The following is a 24,095-nucleotide window of genomic DNA, read 5'->3' on the forward strand; positions in this document are numbered from 1 at the left end:
CGCAGTGAGGCTGCACTGAGTCAGGTGAACGGGCTTCGGATCCTCGTGGCAATTGTTTTGGCTGTTCTTATATGTGATGTTTGGCGAATCACAGGCAGCAGCCACATCCTGGAAGGAGGTGTGCAGAAAGGTGTTTTCAGGCTTACAGTGCCAGGTGTAACTATTACAACACTCATCGCCTTGTTACACGGGAGAGGCCTCGGCTGTATGTGCTGAATTTCAAACCATCGAGCCCTGGTGAGACCCTCAGGCAAAGCACAAAGGGGAGGCACTGCCCACCATAGTCCCAGCAGCAACAGGAGGAGAAGGAGTCCCAGAAGCCATGGCCCCATCTTTTCTGTGTAAGAAGAGAGAAGATGATGGTGACAGAGAAGAAGAGGAGAAGCTGTTACAGAAATGACAGGCCAGCCAAGAAACAAGCACCATTCGGAGGGTTGGAGTACTCAGATTTATTACACCAGCGGGCTCAGAGGGGCTTCTGCTCCGAAGCCCTGAGCACCTCCAAGACATGCGCATGAGGTTTTATACGGTTAATTACAAGCTTGGGGTATTCAGCCAATAGGCATGGAACAGCTTTAGCAGCATCATTATCACAAAAGTAGAGGCAGGGAGGCAGCAAACCAACATTTCAAGGCCCAATATGTCTCTCTGAAAATCCAGCTGGCTAGCAAAAACAAACAAACAAACAAAAAAAACCATGAACAGGGAATCAGCAAACCAACACTAATTAACTTAGATTTACAAGTCAGCCCAGTAGAACTTAGATCAGTAATACGACACTTGTTACACTTAAATGTGAGTTAGCTTGTAAGCCCAGCCCGGCTTTTCTTTCACAAAGCCATAGGAGCAAAATTATTACTCACAACCATTTAGATTTTTATTCTGCCTCTTAACATTTCATCAATTTTTTTTTTTAAACCGTCTTCTTTCTCAGTTGAGTCTCACAATTCTGTGAAGAAACTGAAGCCCAGTGAGGAGGCATTTGAGGTAAGATGACCTTTCCTGATTGGTAGAACTCACTCTTCTCTTTGTCCTGTACTCCTGCTTTTGATGGTCCCCGTGTCAGAAACCTTGTCTCTTCCCTCTTTGCTCCTGAAATGTTTACCTCCAGCTGTTTGACCCGGACCTCCCGGCCACCTTCACAGCTCACTCTCCCCAGCCCTCAGGCTCCTCCTCTTACCAGGTCTCCACGCTGGGGCTCCCACGGAGCCAGAAGTGGTGCTTAGTCCCAGGCTCCGAGGCTTGTCTCTTGTTCCCCCAGGCTTGCCCGGGCTGCCCGCGTGCAGCAGGGGAGGGGCTCTGAGCCCCAGGCAAGAGAAACCCAGCGCTTGGAAGATGAACTTCTTGTGCACAGTGGGGATGATACTCTTACCCTTTCCAAATGGCTGTTTAAAATAGTATCAGTAACACTGTGGACACAGGAAGAGTAAGGCTACTTAAAGAAACGATGAGACTCAAAACAGAGTTCTAGGACCTGATCACTTCCTGATATGGGTTGCTGCTTCCTTCCTGAACTGAAGTTTCAGTTTTTGAAGTTTCATGATTTCCGTTCCTTAGGAGAAACTATGCGTGAAAATCTCATGTAATAACTGCCCTGTACTTGGTAAAGTAAGTTTCAACAAGAGATTTGAATTATTCCTTTATGTGTGTGTTTGTTGGGCCAATTACTGGGCTACTCAGATTCAGGAGCTCATGATCTAATGAAAGAAACAGTCAGGTAAATGAGCAAATACATTTTATACATACACACACACACACACACACACACACACACACACACACATATACATATATTTTTTTTAACTTTGTTTATTCTTTCTTTGTAAATTTTTTTGTAGGGAGGGAGGTAATTACATTTGTCTATTTATTTACTTATGTATTTAATGCAGGTACTGGGGATTGCACCCAGGACCTCATGCATGCTAACCATGCACTCTGGCACTGAACTCTAACCTCCCCAGTTACGTATTAATAAACATAAACAGCACTTGCAGCTGCGATGGAGGTAACTGCAGCTCCTCAGGAAGTGTGAGGAGACAGGAGAGAGGAGGTATTTTTAGAGAGCACAACACTGGAACCGAGTTTTGAGGATCAACTAGAAGTTAGATGAAGAGGATGGTAAGGGCATCCCAAAGAGGAAGCTGTGTGAAGAGAACCACACATATGAAGGGAAAGGACGAACTTAGGGGATTTACCTCTTAAATCTGCACTTACCTTTCCACTGGTGCTAAAATGCCCTTATTCAGAATCTTATTGTCTCCTAAAGGGCTCACATAAAAGGTTCCTACTTGGACTTCCTGCCTTTAACCTCTCTTCCTTCCAATCTATCTGACATATTCCTCCAGATTAGTATTCTTTGAGCATGAAGATAACACTGGAACACTTTTGCCCCATGCTTTTCATGGCTCCAATTATCTTTAGGATAAAAACTACTTGTTTGTAGTAAAGATGCAGGTTATAAGGCTAATATACAAAAATAGATTGCTTTCATATATCCCAGGAATGAATAATAGGAATTTGAAAGAAAAAAGCAAAACATATTAGCAGCAAAGGTAAATGAAGTACTTAGGTATAAATCCAAGAAAACATGTACAACGTTAATATGAGGAAAACGATAAAATTCGGATGAAATAATTCAAAAGTAGAGCTAAATAAATGGAGAGATATCCCATGTTTATGCTAAAGGAAACCAGAATATGTCACCCCAACATATGGCTCTTTGACATAAAAACTATTTTGCACTGAAGGCAAGTGAGAAGTACAGAAAGATCTCCTTTTTTGTCTAATGGCAGAAAAATTAATTCTCCTTTCACTGGAGATGGACTCTTATCTGCCTAGAGAGGGCGCCAGAGGAAACTAACATTTATATTTCTAGTTCCGTCTTCATCATTTCCTACCCATAGACCAAACCCCTTTGTCATGACAAGTCTTCATAAATGTATTGTTTCTTTGACTAAAAGATATAAAAGCTTCCTGCTCTATGCACTTAATTTGGATTTTCATTGTCATCTGAACACTCCCATGGACATGTAAGCATTTAATGAAATATGTGTGCTTTCCTTCTATTGATCTGCCTTTGTCAGTTTAATTTTCAGACCCAGCCAGGGACCCTCACAGTGTGTGAAGGAAAAGTTTTTCTTCTAAGACAATGACTTTATTCCCTTGACAAAACTTTTCCAAAGAATAACAAATCCTACTGTAAACTGTAGACTTTAGTCAATAACAATGTATTAATATTTGTTGATCAATTGTAAGAAAAGAACCACAGTAATATAAGATGCTATAATAGGAAAAGTGTGTGCTGTGTGGCTAGCGGAGGGGGACAGGCATATGGGAACTCTCTGTACATTCTACTCAATTCTTCTCTAAATCTAACATTGCTCTGAACAAATAAGTCTTTTAATCTGAAAACATTTTTGTAAGATGTGTGTCTGCCGAGCACTCACCTGTCTTCTTCTGCAGCCTTATGTGTTAGGACAGACATCCTTCTCCCTACAGTTCCACAGCTTGATAGCACCCCCAGGCCACTGCAGCAGAAAACAGCATCAGCATCCCTGGCTAGGGGTCCTCCAAGCCTGGCCTCACATCAGAATTGCCCATGAAATGACTTAAAGGCCCAGAACCCAGGCCTGCTGAATCAGAGTCTTGGGCACTGAGGTCTTTGCATATCTTTGTTTGGTTACCTGTGCAGTGATTCTGTTCCCCATTCTTAGTTGAGAACTGTTCTTCTTGGCTGATACTGATTTTCACCCAATTTCCAAGTTCTCAAGACTGAGGTTATAACTGATTCCTGAGATACAGCTTCCACTTTGTCTTAAATCAGGCAGGTGATTTCCTGTCGCTGTAATGACTAAGGTGTAGGAGAGATGGGAAAAGGTAAGAATGGGAGAATCTAACTCTGTTATCTGTCTCTCGTATGTAATCCCAAATCTTGGAAGTGTAAGAGAGGAGAAATATCTTTTCCTTCTACCCTTCTAAATTCTCACCCAGCCCCCTGTAACAAAAGAGATTAGTAACAGAAAAGCATACACAGTTATTTCATTTAATCTTAACATGGCACAGGAACCTTCCTTAAGAAGTGGTTAAACCTGAGCCTTTTAATGCCAGGTTTTATAAGGAATGGGAAGTCACGGAAAGATGGGAAAGAACAAAGGGTCCAAGCTAAGTGTAGTGAACTGGGAGAAACTTGCAAGGCCTACTCACTGAGATTCTGTCTTCAGAGATAAGGATGCTCCTTGCCCCTTAGGTATAGGGAGGGCTCCTCACATATGAAGATCTTATGATCTGCTTCAGCAGGTCGGAAATTGCTTGCTGCACTACCTGCCATCTCTTGAATTCCTTCAGCTTGAAATATTCAGTCTGGCAAGGTGCCACATTCTGGAGCAACGTGTCCTGAATCCCATCAGACGCTCCCTGTGTAGGGAATGGACGCTGGTGGTTGGCTTGGCCCTTGTGCCAGCCCGGCAATTCTAAAGCAAGTTCAGGGCATCTGCCGTGTCTCCACTCTGGAGTCTCTATGTAGACATATCTATGTCTTCTGCACATTCTGGCCCAGCTGGGAGGGGACAAGGCCTCGGGCCTGTTACTTGGTCTACTTCATTCTCTAGACCTTTACACGCTTGCTGACGGCGAAAGTAACAGTCTCAAGCACTTGTCACTGAAATAACAGAAGACCAGTGTCTTGTCTTTAACAGTTACTTCTTATAGCAATTACCACTCATATTCAGACCTCTCAGAACACTCCCTCTCCCATGGCTGCCAATGTATTTCTGTGTCAGGCATCAGGCCAGTGAGTGCCCAGAACAGTGAGTCAGAGGCTGAAGCCAAGTGATGAGTTCCAAGTTCTTTTGTGAGGTTTTGTTTTATTGTTCATGTGGAGTTTCTGACACTCAAGATGGCCTCCAACCCTTAGCCCACTGGTCAGTTTGGGCATGTGATACCATTTCATTTTTGTCCAATTGCTTGGTCATACTGTTTCTTGTGACTCCCTCTGTCCTTTTCACACCAGTCATAAGGACCTCTATTTCTTGAACAAGTCCTCAATTTTCTGTATCTTCTGACAGGAAAGATTTCCCAAGACTTGGAAATGGACAAAAGAGGTTACTGGGAGTCCTCTCAGTGGAGGAGGATTTATCCAGCAGACCCTCAGGGGATGAGCAGTTACTGTGCAGGGTAGACCTGCAGGGTAGAAATGAACTTGTGTAAAGCTGATAACAACGCATGTATATCCTGTTCATAACAGTGCAAATGTACGTAGTCCAGCAGAGACTGTCATTTTCTGTAAAGCAAGAGAACATTTGAACTGTTTTTGGCATCTTACTGATTTCCTCATTAGTTAATGAGTTGAAAAAATGGATTTATTCATCAGTTTATTCAATGACATGAGTTTATTTTTTAAAACTTTCATGAGAGCCACAGTTTTAACTTAAAATTTATTTATTTATTAATAAAAAAATTTATTCTTTAACACTTGATATGTTTACAGGTATTATTTCTTCTTTCTGGAATATCCTTTCTCACCTCATCTGACTGGCTGCTTACCCATCTTTCTAGGCTGTGCTTGAAACAGCAGGACCCTGTGGGGACCTTCCTTGTACAAATCCTTTCTGTGTCCCCCATTTCTTGATGCAGGAAATTAACTTCATTCATCCTCTGTGACCTTCTTAGAAAAATCTTAAAAAAATGTTTTAAGATTAAAAGACTTATTTGTTCACAGCAATGTTAGATGTAAAGAAGAATTAAATAGAAAGTATAGAGAGCTGCCGTATGTCTGCCCCCTCCCCTAGCCACACAGAACCCAAAGGGCAGATTCAAACAGTTGCTAATCAGGGAAGGGAGGGAATGCAGAGACAGGGGAGGATGAATCAAGAAATAATAGCGCAGCCTTGCGACAGGGACCTGGTTCCACCTCAAGGAATATATAACAATATCTTTGAGTCCTTCTGCAGGAACTAAGGCCCCCACCCAGGTGGAGGATGGTAACTTCAAGCTGAGCACAAGATTCCTGGAACACTGCCCTGTTACCTAACTTCTGACCAATCAGAAGAAAGACCCACACCCTGAACCTGTACCCCCAGATTTTCCCTATAAAAGCTTTTCCCCGAAAATCATCATTAAGTTGGGTTTTTTGCGCACGTGCTGCCTGTCCACCTTGCTTGGCTCTGCAATAAACCATTCTCTGCTCAAACTCCAATCTTTCAGTGTGTTTCGCCTCACTGTGCATCAGATACATGAACTTTTGTTTAGTTACATTCTCATATATCCTCTCCTGAGCTGTCCCCTCTCCAGGCACAGAGCAGCTCTCCCAGCCTGAATTTGATCAGGCCTTACTAGCACTCACTATTCCATTTTATTGTTAAACTAGAAATATACCAAAGTATAATTGAAGGGTAAATTTGGCTAGAAGACTTCAGATCTGCTGTCTTATTCTTCTACTCTTTGCTCCAGCTCTTCAAAGCAGGATGACTTTTACTAACCGCACATTTACACAGTGTTTTTCCCTCCTTCCTCCTAACTGAGTTCTAACTTGAGCTCCCTGCTGGCTTTGAGGGAAGGGTCTCTTAGGGTGGGGCAGGGGGGGATAATTTGGCTCATTTATTGGGTGGATGTACTGGGGGTTGAACCCAGGATCTCATGCATGTTAGACATACACTCTACCACTGAACTGTCCCTTCCCCACTTCTAATTGAGTTAGATTTTCTCTGTAGGGCAAATTGCCTTTCAGGTACTCACAAGACCATATGGAGCAAACAGGAAAGCATACCTCCCACATCTGGAATGGAAATTTAGGGATTTTGATCTTGGGTATGTTGTCGGAAGATCAGCCTCACAGAAGGCTAGTGCCTACAAAACTGTGAACCCATCTTGGGGATGGGGTGGGTGGTTATGAAGCCATAGCTCAAACAATAAAGCATGGATCACAATCAACAGAATCATTTTCTCATCAGAAGACTTAGAATGGCGTCATGATACCTCCGGGTGACCCATTCTATAGAGGCCGGCGGTTGTCACTTTTTTTGATCTCTTTATCTCCTAAGCACTCAAGGAGTGGTCTTCTTGGTATTTAGCCTACTTTGTAAGGTAGCAGTTCTATGACCTTCTCCCTGGAGATGGACTCAGAGACCAAGCATGATTACAGCATTTGATTACTGGAATAAAACAGAAACAGTCAGATCAATAGCTTTAGTGTTAACAGTGGGCCTGAAACTGTGAGTAGCAACCGGTCAGTCAGATCAGTTGACCGTTGTAAGGGCGAGCATAGGAATAAGCAATCATTTAGCCTAAATGTGACCATTGTATTAATCCTTCTTCAGGTATAAGTGACTTTATGGCTGGTAAAACCAGATTTCTTCAATATTTGAGGGGAAGGATTTGAGGATTATAACATGTAACATTCACAATGCAAGATGAGATAGACATTTTCTCAGGATACAGAACAAAAGGGAAAGATGGTGCAGCAAGCCACCTCTTCCTTTGCCCCTGGCATACCACTCAGCACCAGCAGCATGGATGTGATCACAGTGCTGTGTTAGATCAGAAATAAACTTTGTGTAACAGGATATATGCAGTTATTATCATTTTGATGCATGTTGTGAAAATATCTATCTTCAAATAAGACCTGTGAACAATGTCTTTGTTCTAGATAATGCCAACTCCTGACATATGGGCTATACCAGGTGGCCAATGAAAGCTGAAATTTTGCCAGCTGGAGTGTCTCTACTTTAATATAAATTACTTTGGGATCACCAATCCTAGTTGGTAAAATGAGTTTTGACTAGTTTTAATGGTATCATTTGTAGTTAGGTGCATATGTGTGGTATTTCTATGGTAGCCACTAGAGCAATGGACATAAACTTCTATTAGAATTTGATGAAAGCCATCGATTTGCTGTCTAAAAATCGAAACATACCAAAATGAATTTGTTACTGGGAACAGGGAAATAAGAATTACCTCAGTTCTTAGTACCAGAAAAAAGATTTTTGAGGAGAGACAGAAATCATGATAGAAGCAAGACTTTGATTACTGAAGTAAATACAATAGTGAAAGAAGGAACACTCCTGAGAATAGGGAACGGGCCAATGCAAGAGAGGGAAAACCGTGCCCTCCTTTTCCTTGTTTTTATCTCCTGGATTGAAGTTTCCATAGCTGAAATGTGCATGGCGTATTTCTGGAACTGCTGGTAAGATTGCTATTAAGAGAAAAGTAAAGTGAGTGACAGGAGATGAGCTTAGGGAGGTTGGCAGAGGTCGGATTATGATGATTATGTGCTTGAACCTGAGCAGGACCTTTCAGGGCCCTCCTGGGTACAAAAGCCTTTCTGTTTTCTCATTTGTAGGTGTTCCCTGAGCTCAACAGCAAATAGCAGAAACTTGCGTGGGAACAAAGAAAGAGGTACTGGAGTCTGTCCTTGGAGATGAAGCAGCCAGCTGTACGATAAGAGAAATGCCCTCCCTTTCCATCAGCTGGGGACTTCCTTCCCCTTGGTGTTAATTAGCCAGGGTCAGTACACCTGCCTAACCACCCTCTCCCTGGCCCTGCACGGTCCTCTCTCTAGGAGGACCAGCCCAGCATCCCAAGGGCCTGGGATGCCAGGTGCCTTCATACCTGCTGGACTCATCTTCCCCTTGTTTCTCACCTGCCTGGTTCTGGGTATCTCCCCACACACCATCCCCTCCATGCACATGCTCATGCACAGTTTCCTTGGAGAATTTATGGGGTGTCAGGAAATGTATCCCTCTATTCTAAAAAGGAATCCATCTATATCCACCTTTTTTCTTGAAGTTCTTCAATAAGATTTAAAAAAATTATATTCTGTATTTGGAATAAGTCTTAAAATATATATTCAATTTTACTGAATTCCGAATAGTTCTGGATTTTTAAAGATAAAAGAAGAGAGGGAACAAGGAGCTTCTGCATAGATATGTGGAAGAGATGTGAAGGGGAGGAAGCTCAGAAAGAGGAACTGAGACTTGAAGACAGAATAGAGCTTTGCAGAAGTTACACCCCTGCCCTTCCTGTGCTCGCAAATACCCGCAGACCCAGCCTACTTCCTCCACATGATTGTCTGAGAATCAACTCACAAGTAGGTATGTCCAAAAACTTTCAGTGTCTGAGACAAAGGGAGGGAGGGGAGAGGAAGAGCCCCCAGACGAAGGGAACTGAAGATGGTGATCTCCAGAAATTAACACGAATTGTAAACCAACTATACTTTAATTAAAAAAAAAAATAGTTCTCTAACTCTGCCTTCCTCCCTGCAGTTGCCCAGCTCTGCACCATGACCTCTTATTGATCAGTGTTAACTAGGGAGTGGCCCGAGTTGAGACAGTCAAGGAAAAGGAGTCTGCGGCCAGGACTGAGCTTTCTACAAGACAGGAAGAACTAGTGGTGGGAGAAGTGCTGGTCATCATCTCAGCTTAACTTCCATCCCTGTCCTTCCCACTCTCCATACAATCAATCATTTAAAAAACTAATCTTACATCTTAGGCTTAGACTCACATGTGGGAAAGATGCGTTGTAGGATGTCATCACGGCAGTTCCTGTATTTCACCTCTGTGGTTACCTGGGTTGTGCAGATCCACGGTGGGAAGGGTCAGGGGCAGCACGGGCTTCAGGTATCTCTTTGGATACGTCCTCCATCCTTCCCTTGCCACCCTCCCATTTCGATCACTGATCGACCCCTTTTCCTTCCTCCATGTTTCTATCCTTTCCTGTTCTAATTTTCTTCTGCTTCCTTTTGTTCTGAGTTTGACAAGGAACCCTGGGACACTGTTCTCTGTGTGTGTATGTCTGTGTGTATGTGTGTGTTTGTGGGCGCTGTGTTGAGCCTTTGGAGCCAGCCTAATGGCAGAACGTCCTTGGGAGTTTCTGCACCTTCCTTGTAAAACAGCCTCACCCTCTACCTAAAGTCTTCCTTGCTTTGTCAAAATCATGTGGAAATGAAGAAAACCACTCAGATGGGAACAAAGAAACTCTATGTATTCAGTAAACTTACTATAGAAGGACATCAACCACTGTCACTTGCGTTTGGCAAAGACTCAGTTGTGAGGAATTAGGAAAGCTCCATGGTAGAAAAATGGGAGGCCTTCAGAAGGTGTACCCTGAGTGGAGGCTGTTGGCATGGAGCTGGAGGTGGGTTGCCCAGAAGCCAGACAACTTTGTGATTGGATAGACGTGCATATTTGGTGTTCTCCAGTTGGTCCTAATTTGAGGTTTTAGGGACAAAAATTAGGGAAACTTTCAGTTATTCATCACGTCCTGGCTAACCCAAAGGCCAGCAGCCAAACTGTTTTGCCACAGGGGTTCTTGTTTGGCTTTCTGGACTGGTGTGCTCTGTAGAGTGGGTTGGCTTTCTGGATTTATTGCTGCTGATTTGGGGTCAAAGTTTACCTTCATGTATAATCTGGCCATTGTTTGTTTACCCATTTCATCGCTCTGACCCTCTTTTTGTTTATTCTCTCATTTCCAACAAGTTGACCAATTTAGGGAAAGCTAGAATTCCAGATCTTCATTGTCCAGAAACAGTTTGGTTAACTTCATAGTCAACTGTATTGCAAGATCTTCCTGATCCTTCTATTGTATCATCATGGTGGTCATCTGAGGAGAGAGCGGCTGTGGAGAAGCATTTAAGATTCTGGATAAAATGCAACAGACCAGTATAATGACCACTCTCACTAAAACAAGAATAATTAATAGTCCCTCTGAGGTACTTCAAAACCAGGAAGCCCAACTGGCCAACCCAGGCCAACAGAACAAATCCCATAGACCATGAGGATCAACCTTAGACATCCAAATGTCTTCTTCTTTAGAGCAATGGATAGCCTGTTAGACTTGCCTATTTCATGGACAAGTACTGCAAGAAGTATTAGCAATGGCATAGACATCACCATGACTGGCCCACAAGAAATCTAAAGCAATGTGATTGTCCATCACTGCTCATACCGATGAGCTGAGACTGATGTGTATTCCATCTAGGGCAGACGTGGTATCATTCATAACTTCTGCCAGAGTTAGTAGTAGGTTTCTTAAAGTCTTCTATTTTGTGATTCCCACTGATGAGAACACTACTCTGATTATTCACATAAAAATTGAGCCAGCAATTCCCCCAAGTACTGTGCCTGAATAATCCAGAATGGCCCCATCTGGATTTGATAACTAAATTGGAATTTCCAGCCTTGGCGATTTATAGAGTTAGGGTCTCTGTATACAAGCAAATCTTGGAGTACTATTCCTAACGTTCATGAGGTATTAGTCTGCGGCAAACAGGACCATGCATCCTGATCCCAAAGGAAGTATTATCCAGCGGGGACACATGGAGATCCAGGAAAAAGGGAGTTATTCATGCCATGAGGTTGGAACCAAGGCCTTACATCGTATGTTTGGTTTGCTGCTAGTCTCTTCCAGGTGTTAAGAGTTGGGCTCATCACCCTACAAAGACGGCTGAGCTCAAATTTAGAATTATCTAGGGTCTGGAAAGAGATTTTAATAATTTTTTTCCCCCTGGGAGAGAGGGACACTAGGAAAATCACCAGATGAATTGTTTAGAGTCAATTATCCATCTAGGTGCAGGTAGAAATGCCACCAACTGTGATTGCTTGTGGCCTCACTGATGGTATCAGAATTTCCAGCAGATTTGTAAAACGTCGTGAGTATTTTGACAGAGGTTGCGTTGAATGTTTAGATTCCTTTGGATAGTACGGCCATTTTGTTAATGTTGATTCTTCCAATCCAAGAGCACAAGACATCTTTCCATTTCTTTGTATCATCTTCAATTTCATTCATCAATGTTTTACAATTTTCAGAGTATAGGTAACCTCCTTGGTTAATTTATTTCTAGGTATTTTGTTGTTTTTGATGCAATGGATATGTTTATGTCAGTTAGAAAATTGTGGGTTTTGCAGTGAAAAAGAAAAGTGAATGAAAGTCTGCAAATTGCAAAATATCCTTCTCATGGGTGAGTTGTGTTCCATTACATTTATATGCTGCATCTTCCTTATCCATTCATCTATTGATGTGCACTTAGGATGCTTCCTGATCTTGGCAGTTATAAATAAAGTGTGGAAAGCATTGTTTCTAAAGAAAGGGATATATCTCAATTAAAAATACTTTACTACTAAAAGATGCTGACACATACTTGGCAGGGCACGTCCCAGGGGCTCAGCTGAGACCTGGGACTTGGCCCTTCTTATACCCCACATCTGTTTTCCTGCATCAGAAGCTTCAAGAAGTTTTGAAGCTGGAGCTCCTGCCCAAAGGAAAGGAAATCAAGGGTAAGGCTATAGTAAGGATGTGTTTTTGATGGTTTCCATGAAGCTGAATGAAAACCCCAAGGGCCTGTCCAGTTTGCCACGCACAAATAGGTAAAATGACTTGGTATAGTTCGGGAAGCCTAGGAGGGGGTAAGCTATTGAAGAACCGTATTTGGGCGACAGAAGTCTTGTTCATATTTGAACTGTGATTCTGAAATCTTGTTGGACCAACTCCTTGGAATTCTGGCAATGGAAAGGTGCCAAAAGAATCACTACTTGTGTGCAGCCACACCCAACTTGGTAGGACTCACCTGACAAACCATCCCATCAGGCACCTTGAGGGCAGGCCCTGTAATTTATCGCTGCATTCCGTTGTTGAATGAATGAATGAAGAAATTCTAAATTGCTGTTGTGGGTACCCACTCAGATCAACAGATTTGATATGAAGGTTATTTTAAATGGAAGATATTTGAGCCTCAGCAGATGCCAAAAGATTCTTTCTCGGAGCTTCCCTTATCTGAATAAAAGCAAGGTCTTCTGAGAGCAAAGCTGCTATAAATCCCCTCTCGGGTGGGTTTTACATTCAGGAAGAAAACAAACCACTTGAACTTGAATAGACACACCTTATCACAAACTATTTTATATACTATCTGTTCCCCTAAAAGCTCATTTATCTTTCCTTAAAAAAAAAGAAAAACAAACACATTTATTTCCTATACAATCTGTATCTGTCCCGATCCCATGCCACCTCCATCTTTTCTCTGTTAATTTGTTGAGGGAACCACTTCTTTTGTGCTCCTCCATGTGCGAATGAATAAATTCTGTCAGTTCTTCTGTTAACCTGTCTTTTGTCAGTTAATTTGCAGGACCCTTGACCTGAACGTAAGTATGTAGTACAGAACAAGCTTTGTTTTGTTGGAGATTTACAGGGACACCACGACCTAGCCCACGGGGATGGCTGCAAGAACAAAGAATGCCTGCAGCAAGAAGATTACAACGATCAACCACTCCCCTCCCTTATTTTCCCTCCCCCTCCCTTATTTTTTCATAAAAGGAGCCTGTTTTCTGACTAGAGCAGGATGTTTCTCCAAGACTTTTGTCTGCCATCCTCTCTGTCTGCCGGCTTTCCGAATAAAGTTGCTATTCCTTGCCCAACACCTTGTCTCCCGATTTTCTGGCCTGTCCTGTGGTGAGCCGAACGAGTTCGGCCTCAGCAACAAGCAGGGAGATGAAAAGTTTTCCTTCCAACACTACTCAGGAGGGTATGAGTATCATTTAAAGACTATGAGACAAACAAGGCCTGGGTGGAGTGTCGGGGCTTTGCAAAGTATGGAAACATGGAACTAACACACCACGACTTCCTTGGCATCACGGTTTCTTCCAAATTTATGCACATGAGCAAATAGTGTCAACTTTACCAAAGATTTCTTGGATATCATGTGGCAAAGCAATTTTAAAATTCTGCCTTAGTGGGGAGGGTATAGCTCAGTGGTAGAGTGGGTGCTTAGCTTGCACCAGGTCCTGAGTTTAATTCCCAGCACCTTCACTGAAAATAAATAAATAATCCCAAGTACCTCCACCTACCAAAAAAAAAAAAAAAAAAAAAAAGTAAAAATGCCCCCTTGAAGAATTCTCTTCTTCCCACCAAGTTACCTCTCTTCTCTCTTCCCCCTCCCGTTCCCTCTCCTGGGCTTTCAAACTGCCTGCTCTTTTTAGTTCTGGATTTTAGCAGAACAAAAGCCTGGTAGTTACTTGACTCCACCTCCTGGAGAAAGCAAATCAGAGATCACCTAGTGTTATATAAAAGAGTCTTTGGGAGGAACTTAACCTCAGCCCTTGTGAACAATATTAAGAACTAACATTTATTGATGCTTTCTAAGCACTGCTCCAAGCCCTCTGCATCTTACCTTACTTCGCCTTAAAAATGGATCAAAGAGGACCATATTATTATCATCCCCTTTTTAGAGAGGAGGAAACTTGCCCAGCTCTTAAAATGCTAAACCAGAATTTGGACTGAGACAGTGTAAACCTAGAGCATGCAGAGATAGTTTGACAATTCTCACTCCCAAGGGATTAAAATTTGTATATATCTGAGTCATTTTGTTATACACCTGAAACTAACACAATATTGTAAATCAACTGTATTTTTAAAATAAATAAAAATAAAATTGTCCTCCAGCAAATACAGGGCTCTTTCTCAGAGGAAATTCTACTGATAAAAAATATGATGCTCTCTATATAGTGTCTAAAGGGGATTTTGCATTTTGGTTTATCTTTAGTTCCTCTACTCCACTCTGACTTGCAGGATGAGAGGTCACTGTAGATAAGAAAAGCCACACACCCTCCTCTAACAGCCCAGGACTGTCGAAGTGGCCAAAAGGGGTTAAGTCATGCAGAGGTGTCCTTCTTCTCGGGGTTCAGGCACTCTCCCGCTTCTTCTCCAGATCTGGGACGCCTTCCAGCAGGGAGCAGCTGGAACCACGTCTCCCTGGTTTCCCTGGGAGAGATGTGGAATTCTGGCCTAAGCAGCTCCAGGCAGGAGAGAGAGCAGGTCCGTTCCCCTCCCTCTCCCTGGATCACATGCGCCCTTTGCTAACCTCCAAGGGCTACTTGGTGAAACTGGCTCCCAAGGAGATAAGTAGGACTCGGGTGAGGTTCGGGCATCACTGCTATGGGGGCTTTCTCTGCTTCCTGTGGAAAGAAAGGCTCTCATAGGCAAAGGCTCACTCTGTGTAGCAGCCCTGAAAAGAGGGTGGCCTGTGTAATTCCCCATCCCTTCCGCACATTGTCCTTGCTCTCATGTGGACAGGAGCCAAGAGTTCCTCCCACCCTTCTCTTCTCAGAAGCCAAGCCCCTTTTCAGTCTGTATAAAGTCCACACTCCCAGGATCGGGTGTTGCAGACACTGCCTTCCACGCTCTCTCTCAGAGACCGAGCTAGAGACCCAGGTAAGCAAACCAAGAGGTGGTCTCAGGTGCTGCTTCTGCTTGAGGGTTGGGGAGGAGGGAAGCAGAGTGGGTGAGGGCAGCCCGAGAAAGCTTGGGCCAGGCAAACATCAGCTGGGGCACAGCTGGGGTCATGGATGAGGCAAGCAGGCTGCCCCGGACCCATGGGGCTAGGGAAGGAGCAGCACCCCATAGCTTGTGGAAGGAGAGCCCCTTCCTCTGGGATACAATGGCTTCCCTTTATGTGCCAGCGTCAGGCAGTGGGGCAGAGTTTCCCTTGTGTTGCAGGACAGCGGGGCTCTGTCAGCCCTGGTCCTGGATGAATACTGCGTGGTATCTCAGGGATACAATTTGGCTTATTCAAAATTTGGCTCATTTATTTCATGGTTTATTCAAATGGATCTTCTAATGAGCCACGTAAACACTGGGTACAAATGTGAGAAAGACGCTTTATTTTTCCAGTGTATTTTAAAAGAAAAATACTTCTGCATTCAAAGACAGGACTGCTAGGGTTTTCGGTCATTTCTGGGGTCACTACCCAGAAGGGAGGATGGCCTCTGTATAAGGAGTGGGAGTCAAATGCTAATGAAGAATTGTATATGTGAGTGTCTCTTTACTTGGAAGAACTCGCTGGAAGAGGGACATCTTTCTGTTTAACCTGTGGGAGACGATATGCCAGGGAGGCTACAGTTGGCAGCTGGGGTTCTCTGGTGATGCTTTACCCCCCCCCCACCTCTCTTTTCCTGGGTCGGCTCCTCCAGGAGTGTGAGGCGACCATGGTTCTGAAGTTCCTGTTCCTGTTCCTGTTCCTGTCCTTACTGCTGGTGCTGGGGTGGGTCCAGCCTTCCCTGGGCAGGGAATCGCCCTCCAAGAAGTTCCAGCGGCAGCACATGGACAGCGGCAACTCCCCTGGCAACAACACCAACTACTGCAACCAAATGATGAAGCGTCGGAAGATGACACGTGGATGGTGCAAGCCGGTGAACACCTTTGTGCATGAGTCCCTGGAAGATGTCAAGGCCATCTGCTCCGAGAAAAACATCACCTGCAAAAATGGGCAGTACAATTGCCACCAGAGCAACTCCACCGTGAACATCACGGACTGCCGCCAGACAGGCAGCTCCAGGTACCCCAACTGTGTATACAAGACTACCAAGCTGCAGAAGCGCATCATTGTGGCCTGTGAGGGGAACGTGTCCATGCCGGTGCACTTGGATGCTTCTGTGTAGATGCCCACCTGAGGCCTGAGCAGCGACATACCCCACCTCATCACCAAGGCATCTTTCTCTCTCCTCTTGCTTACTTGCCCTGAGGGCAATTATCCAGCATGCACACATGCTTCCCTGGCCTGAGGCTTGCTCATGCGTGGTTTAGGGGGCGAGGAGTGGCTTCTGAGTTGGGGCCCATGTTAACCACTTCACTGCTTCTTTCAATAAAACACAGCTGCAATCACCTGAATTCCTGATGCAGTCCCCATCCGGGTACTGTTTGCGTGATCACTTCCTGCCAGGGCTGAGAACCGTGACTCTCAGTAGCTTTGGTGAGAGGTGAATGGAATCCTTAAATGCCACCTTCTGACTCTTGGGCTTTTTTTTATTGCTTTTTAAATTTTGCATTGAAGTGTAGTTCATTTACAAAGTTAGTTTCAGGTTACTAAAGTGATTCAGTTATACATATAACATACATGTATATTTTTTCTTTACACATTCTTTCCCACTATATATATTATTACAAGGTGTTGAGTATACTTCCCTGTGCTACACCGTAGGTCCTTGTTGTTTATCTGTTTTATGGACTCTTGCATTTTTAGTGACCTGAGATCATTCCTTTCCCTGTAGGTCCTTTGATGCTCATGGGCTATTTTAGATAAAACGGAGCTATAGTCTGGGATACTGCCATGCTGGGTGAGCTGACAAAGGGTGAAGCTCAGACACAAAAGTCTCTGGCACAAGGAAAGACAGCGTGAACCTGAGAAAACCCTGCTAGGGCCACAGGTGGGGAAGTGGAGTGTGTGAAATTATGATCCTAAATTTCCATGTTTCTTTTTTTTTTTTTTTTTGAATGAGCTATTACTAAATCAGTAAAATAGTCTTCTCTTACTTGGAAAGTTGGAACCTCCCGTTTAGCAGGGACTTCAGAGATCATCAGAAGGAGGGAGGATAAGCAGATTTCAGCTTGTGTACTGACTCACTGGGCAATGCCTGCCTAGGATGCTGGAGGAAAATGCCTACACTAGGATGTGCTCGAGCAGTATCTTCACGAAGGCACGGGGGAGGTGAGGAAGTAGGTTCCACCCACTGACATTCCTGACCTAATGTAACCTTCCCACCTTTTATAGAGGAGCAACCGGAATCTCAGAAAGGTTAAGTGACCTGCTCGTGGCCACTGCTACTTAGTGGCATGACTGAGACTAGATTCTATCCAGGGAAAAAATTCTCCAGTGTCCTTCCTTCCCTGAGGACCCTGGAATCACATCTTACTCTGCCTCAGCTCGCTGGGGGCTCTCACAGGTTCCCAGTGGACTTGGCCTGTGAGTCAGCTCCCTTCTCAGCCACCCTTCCTCACATCCACTGAAAAGAAAAGACTCGGCTTCTGTCATCACGGAATCATTTCATATGATCCTCTGTTTGCACTTGCATCGGGACAAGGTCATAGAACTAAAGAAAGTCCTACTTCCAGCCCGTTTGACCAGTTCTGTCCTTGTCTTTGTGTACTACATTTGTAAAGGTTGGAAGTGACTGTGTTTTTAGGTAAAGGGAATGCTTAGCCCTGGGGGCTTCTGTAAGAGGAAGAAAGCCTGCCAGTGAGACAGGGCAGCCAGCTATCCCTGCATTTCTGTGGCAATGGGGATCTCTCTCCTACAAGCAGTGAGGATGGAGGAGGGGAAAAAGGGGAACTTTAAGTTTCTACATCTGTTTCCTCGAGACAGAATTTTTCTGAAGTTCATCTCTCCTCTGTTCCCAAACCCAGAGCTCATTTTCCCTCGTGCTAGTGCTAAAAAAACACTAGCGGGGCTTTTTGAACACACACTTGCAGTTTTGCTGCATCTATTCTGCACATTCACCAGCTCTGGCTTCTGGGTCCCTGCACCTTGTGGGCCACGGGACCACAGTGTGCCTCCATCGGGGGAATAAACTGATAGGTGATGACAGATGGTCCAGGAGCAGCCCTGCACAGCCAGGGAGCTGGTGTGGGTGGTGGGTGGTGGGTGGGAAGTGCTCTGGAAAGGAGGACACTGAGAGGGGAAAGGCCAAGTCTTATTCCAGACACGGTCACACACAGTCAAGGAGGGTCATCTGGGGACAAGTCAGAGGTCTCTGTTCCTTGGGGCAGCTATTGTTCCCCAAAAGGAAAGGAGTACTAGCCTGTTCCAGGAGACTAACCCAGGCAGGTGAATCTTAAAATTGAAATGCTAACATGGGAAGATGGGTTCCTGCTTAAAGACACAAATGATCATATCCAGTGATTCTTTGAAGAAGGATAATGTTAATTTTCAGAAGCTTCCTCAAACCAAACATGCTCCCGGATTCTGCATTCTCGGTGGACAAGGAAACACATCGCAGCAGCCCAGCTCCCCCGCGCCCCCGCAGCTCTGTGTGTACCCACAGAACCACAGCGTCTTCTGCCTCTGCTGGGCTGGTCTTCTCCTGCCTCTCTGTGTGGTAAGTTCTCCCTTCAATTCCAGCAGCCAGTAGTCCCCCAGCCCAGCCCTTCCCCAGGCAAAACACAACCACCATGCACACCTTAGATGAGTCCTTCAATCACCAGAGTAAATGATCACCCCATCAGGTTCTTTCTTTCCAAGTGCCCCCACTCCAGTATTTGCACTTTGAGCTTTCTCTTTAACTGTGAATGAAAGGCTGCTCCCAATGCCCACTCTGGCTCCCTGGGCTGATTCAGCCCTCACAGAGCATGTACTCCTGCAATTCCTCCAGTCAGCCAAGACACTTGGAGATACAAAACACCATCAGTTCTTTCCTCCACACGTTTCTTTACACAGCTGCTGTCTGTAAAATCCCCCAGCCTCTGGTAGGCACCAAATAACAGTTGTCATAAGAGCAGGCTACGGGTTCACTTTATACGTTGTATCCTTACCTCAGAAAAGCAGGCAAAGTGCAATGAAAGACCTCAGTACACACAAGCCTCACCATGCTTGGCTTCTTGGCGGTTCTTATTTGTAAAATGTCTCTAAATTTGGACACATCAGACTTTTTCCCATGTGACTGAATTTGGGTTATGCGTTTTTGCATCATTTATTTACTTATGAACAAGCTACACAACAATGGTGTGCTATCTCATACCTCAGAGCTACCTGAGTGGCTGTGTCCCAGGCTCTAGTCCTCAGTGACACCTTGAATAAAGCTGAAACATACAAGTCTTCTGCTGCGTGTCTTTCTTTAAATTGCCAAGTATGACAAAAATATAACAAGACAGCAAAATTAAAAATATGCATGACTTGGAAATTCCACATCTTGGTGTACCTATGATAGACATGGAATCTCTTAGAGGTAAAATTTTGCCACATGTGCACACAGAGAAATGTACAGAGACATTCATTGCAACACTGCTCGTTGGAGTGAAAATTTGAGAACATCCCAAATATCCATCAAGAAACGACTGATAAATAAATGATGGTTTATTAATCCAAAGAAAAAATACATCCATAAAAATAAAAGAGCAAGGTACATTTTAATATTAATGTGTGTTAAAAACACTATTGAGTGAACAAAAAAGTCAAGTTGCAGAATGATTTCTACCATACAATGGCATTTGGATAAATTTATTTTTAAATTGCACATGGAAACACTATATATTGTTCATGAAGTAAAAGTGTCAAAATAGGGCTGGAGACACTCTAAATTTATGATTTCATTTAAGAAGAGTTAAGAGGAATGGGAGTGGAGGGAGGAATAGAATGGACTCCAGTGTTTTTGTATTTTTCTAAGAGTAAGCATGTGGAACACAATATTTATTCATTTGAGCACCATATATTAGTTTGTATTGGTCTACATTGTTTAATTTTTGAAAAGTAATAAATCATGCTAAAAATGAAGTGAGTGCATGAGACAGGGCAAGGGAAGGCCTTTATAAAGTCCATCACGAAGTGTGAGGCGCTCTGGATTTCCCCTCCTCACGAGCATCCGCTTCTGCCTTCCCCTGAGGGTCTTTGGCCCCGCTCCTGCCACCCCACACCCCTGCAGGCTTGCCTCAAACGTGCACATCACTTCTTCTGCTTGTGCTGAGTGACTGATTGATTAATATTCCTTTATTTTTTTGATTTACAACGTTGTATTTGCTTCCTGTGTACAGCATAGTGATTGCAGCATAGTGATTCCGTTTTTTCCATACATATATACAGAGACAGAGAGATTCTTTTTCATTATAGGTTATTACAAGATATTGAGTATAGTTCCCTGTGCTATACAGTAGGGCCTTGTTTTTTAATCTATTTTATGCATAGTATTTTACATCAGCTAATCCCAAAATCTCAATTTAACCCTCCCGCCCTGCCTTCCCCCCATAACCATAAGTTTGTTTTCTATCTGTAAGTCCCTTTCTGTTTTCTAAATAGGTTCATTTGGGTCATATTTTAGATTCCACATATAAGTGATATCATGTGACTTTGTCTTTCTCTGTCTTGACTTACTTCAAAAAATATGGAAGGCTTCAGGAATTTGTGTGTCATCCTTGTGAGGAGGTCATGCTAATCTCTGAATTGTTGTAATTTTAGTATACGTGCTGGGGAGGGGAGCGCACTATTCTGTTTCTATTGGCCCTATCTAGACAGTATGGCATTTTAAAAAATTCACAAATTAAAAAGACAACTTAAGCAAAAATATTCACTTTATTGAATTTATCAATAAAATTCTTTTTGACTGTACAGTTCTTTTCCCCAATGGAAACAGTTAAAGTACCAACTAAGGCAGGAAGTAAAGCGGAAGGAGAGGCATAATGTTTTTACTGGCCTCACATCCTCTAGTAAGTATGACATTTGAAAAATGCAATGTCTTCTGACCTGATACTCAATTTCTTTTCCCACACCCTGTGGGTAGAAGACATGTATTGGGTTGTCTACTTAGCTCATTTTCCCTGGGAAACGTGGCATCTCTAAGCCAGGACAACCCTCCAGGCCCCAGGCCTGGTCTCGGGACGCTGCTGCAGACATGGACCCTGAGCCCCCCCCACCCCCCACCCAGGGTTTCCCGTGTCTTCTGAGTCTCATGTAATTGTAGGGATCCCACACGTACACATGTAATTAAAATTGCTCTTCTCCTGTAACGCAGCAAAGTTCTACGGCTGAAAATACGGAGGCCTGGACCCTTCTTTGCCCTCTTCCCTTCTGTCTTCCTTCAAATCACTGAGCTCCAAAGCAGAAAACTGCCTGATATCGTCACTCTAATTCTTCCAACGCCCTCCCTTTTCCTTCTCTGGGAATCAGGAAAATCAACAAAAGCAAAGAAAAATCAGAAAAGATCATAAGAGAATTTGTGCCAAGTGAGAACGAAAGTGATGGAAACCTCAAACAACCTTATCTAAGTGCACAGGAACCAACGCATAGGGAGGGTCGCCCTTCTGAGGGGGGTCACAGGCCACAATGTAGAACTTGTACTCGGCAGCCTCTCGGTAGCGGCAGTCAGGGTACCTCCCCCCAGTGAGGCTGCACTGAGTCAGGTGAACGGGCTTCGGATCCTCGTGGCAATTGTTCTGGCCATTCTTACAGGTGATGTTTGGCGAATCACAGGCAGCAGCCACATCCTGGAAGGAGGTGTGCAGAAAGGTGTTTTCAGGCTTACAGTGCCGGGTGTAACTATTGACAACACTCATCGCCTTGTTACACGGGAGAGGCCTCGGCTGTATGTGCTGAATTTCAAACCATCGAGCCCTGGTGAGACCCTCAGGCAAAGCACAAAGGGGAGGCACTGCCCACCACAGTCCCAGCAGCAACACGAAGAGAAGGCGTCCCAGAAGCCATGGCCCCATCTTTTCTGTGTAAGAAGAGAGAAGATGATGGTGACAGAGAAGAAGAGGAGAAGCCATAGGAGCAAAATTATTACTCACAACCATTTAGATTTTTATTCTGCCTCTTAACATTTCATGAATTTTTGTTTTTTTTAAGCCATCTTCTTTCTCAGTTGAGTCTCACAATTCTGTGAAGAAACTGAAACCCAGTGAGGCGGCATTTGAGGTAAGATGACCTTTCCTGATTGGTAGAACTCACTCTTCTCTTTGTCCTGTACTCCTGCTTTTGATGGTCCCCGTGTCAGAAACCTTGTCTCTTCCCTCTTTGCTCCTGAAATGTTTACCTCCAGCTGTTTGACCCGGACCTCCCAGCCACCTTCACAGCTCACTCTCCCCAGCCCTCAGGCTCCTCCTCTTACCAGGTCTCCACGCTGGGGCTCCCACGGAGCCAGAAGTGGTGCTTAGTCCCAGGCTCCGAGGCTTGTCTCTTGTTCCCCCCAGGCTTGCCCGGGCTGCCCGCGTGCAGCAGGGGAGGGGCTCTGAGCCCCAGGCAAGAGAAACCCAGCGCTTGGAAGATGAACTTCTTGTGCACAGTGGGGATGATACTCTTACCCTTTCCAAATGGCTGTTGAAAATAGTATCAGTAACACTGTGGACACAGGAAGAGTAAGGCTACTTAAAGAAACGATGAGACTCAAAACAGAGTTTTAAGGACCCGATCACTTCCTGATATGGGCTGGTGCTTCCTTCTTGAACTGAAGTTTCAGTTTTTGAGGTTTTATGATTTCAGTTCCTTAGGAGAAACTATGCGTGAAAATCTGATGTAATAACTACCCTGTACTTGGTAATGTGAGTTTCAACAAGAGATTTGAATTATTCCTTTATGTGTATGTTTGTTGGGCCAGTAACTGGGCTACTGAGATTGAGGAGCTTGGGATCTAATGAAAGAAACAGTGAGGTAAATGGAAAAATACATTATATATACATACATACATACACATATGCATATATAGAAATATTTGAACTTTGTTTATTCTTTCTTTGTAAAAATTTTTTTGTAGGGAGGGAGGTAATTACATTTGTCTATTTATTTACTTATGTATTTAATGCAGGTACTGGGGATTGCACCCAGGACCTCATGCATGCTAACCATGCACTCTGGCACTGAACTCTAACCTCCCCAGTTACGTATTAATAAACATAAACAGCACTTGCAGCTGCGATGGAGGTAACTGCAGCTCCTCAGGAAGTGTGAGGAGACAGGAGAGAGGAGGTATTTTTAGAGAGCACAACACTGGAACCGAGTTTTGAGGATCAACTAGAAGTTAGATGAAGAGGATGGTAAGGGCATCCCAAAGAGGAAGCTGTGTGAAGAGAACCACACATATGAAGGGAAAGGACAAACTTAGGGGACTTACCTCTTAAATCTGCACTTACCTTTCCACTGGTGCTAAAATGCCCTTATTCAGAATCTTATTGTCTCCTAAAGGGCTCACATAAAAGGTTCCTACATGGACCCTCTGCCTTTAACCTCTTTTCTTTCCAATCTATCTGACATATTACTTCCAGATTAGTATTCTTGGAGCATGAAGATAACAGTGGAATGCTCTTGCCCCATGCTTTTCATGGCTCCAATTATCTTTAGGATAAAAACTACTTGTTTGTAGTAAAGTTGCAGGATACAAGGCTAATATACAAAAATAGATTGCTTTCATAAATCCCAGGAATGAATAATAGGAATTTGAAAGAAAAAAGCAAAACATATTAGCAGCAAAGGTAAATGAAGTACTTAGGTATAAATCCAATAAAATATGTACAAGATTAATATGAGGAAAACGATAAAATTCGGATGAAATAATTCAAAAGTAGAGCTAAATAAATGGAGAGATATCCCATGTTTATGCTAAAGGAAACCAGAATATGTCACCCCAACATATGGCTCTTTG

The 24,095-nt window shown here is 43.8% G+C and overlaps 2 protein-coding genes, 1 long non-coding RNA gene and 1 other non-coding gene across 5 annotated transcripts; 1 reads left to right on the forward strand and 3 right to left on the reverse strand.

Annotated features, from left to right (window-relative positions):
* Nucleotides 1-434: 434 nt before the first annotated feature.
* On the reverse strand, nucleotides 435-1,581 carry LOC141577945 (uncharacterized). The gene is made up of 2 exons (XR_012507598.1): nucleotides 1,181-1,581; nucleotides 435-664 (listed from the first exon to the last, which is right to left on the reverse strand). It is a non-coding gene; the product is annotated as an uncharacterized LOC141577945 (long non-coding RNA).
* A 13,189-nt stretch (nucleotides 1,582-14,770) lies between these two features.
* On the forward strand, nucleotides 14,771-16,647 carry LOC105064665 (ribonuclease pancreatic). Of its 2 annotated transcripts, XM_074365848.1 has the most exons (3): nucleotides 14,771-14,796; nucleotides 15,089-15,192; nucleotides 15,951-16,647. In XM_074365848.1, exon 3 carries the CDS (start codon nucleotides 15,966-15,968, stop codon nucleotides 16,416-16,418), a length of 453 nt encoding a protein of 150 aa, XP_074221949.1. In that variant the 5' UTR covers nucleotides 14,771-14,796; nucleotides 15,089-15,192; nucleotides 15,951-15,965; the 3' UTR covers nucleotides 16,419-16,647. The 2 variants fall into 2 exon arrangements, with proteins under 2 accessions (XP_074221949.1, XP_010947981.3); XM_010949679.3 differs by lacking the exon at nucleotides 14,771-14,796 and having other exon boundaries at nucleotides 14,902-15,192.
* A 4,193-nt stretch (nucleotides 16,648-20,840) lies between these two features.
* LOC123615227 (U6 spliceosomal RNA) lies at nucleotides 20,841-20,944 on the reverse strand. Its single transcript, XR_006722796.1, has one exon. It is a non-coding gene; the product is annotated as a U6 spliceosomal RNA (small nuclear RNA).
* Nucleotides 20,945-21,015: 71 nt separating this feature from the next.
* Nucleotides 21,016-22,898, reverse strand: RNASE6 (ribonuclease A family member 6). The gene is made up of 2 exons (XM_074365849.1): nucleotides 22,569-22,898; nucleotides 21,016-22,175 (listed from the first exon to the last, which is right to left on the reverse strand). The coding sequence occupies exon 2, from the start codon at nucleotides 22,168-22,170 to the stop codon at nucleotides 21,709-21,711; it is 462 nt and encodes a 153-aa protein (XP_074221950.1). The 5' UTR covers nucleotides 22,171-22,175; nucleotides 22,569-22,898; the 3' UTR covers nucleotides 21,016-21,708.
* Nucleotides 22,899-24,095: the final 1,197 nt, after the last annotated feature.

This window comes from Camelus bactrianus, chromosome 6, assembly GCF_048773025.1.
Source record: "Camelus bactrianus isolate YW-2024 breed Bactrian camel chromosome 6, ASM4877302v1, whole genome shotgun sequence".
Taxonomy (NCBI): Eukaryota; Metazoa; Chordata; class Mammalia; order Artiodactyla; family Camelidae; genus Camelus; species Camelus bactrianus.

Coding starts and splice junctions, on each gene's coding strand:
- LOC105064665 (XM_010949679.3), top strand. CDS start 14,917: ATGGGGGCTTTCTCTGCTTCCTGTGGAAAGAAAGGCTCTCATAGGCAA. Junction 15,193..15,950: donor AGACCGAGCTAGAGACCCAG/GTAAGCAAACCA, acceptor CGGCTCCTCCAG/GAGTGTGAGGCGACCATGGT.
- RNASE6 (XM_074365849.1), bottom strand. CDS start 22,170: ATGGGGCCATGGCTTCTGGGACGCCTTCTCTTCGTGTTGCTGCTGGGA.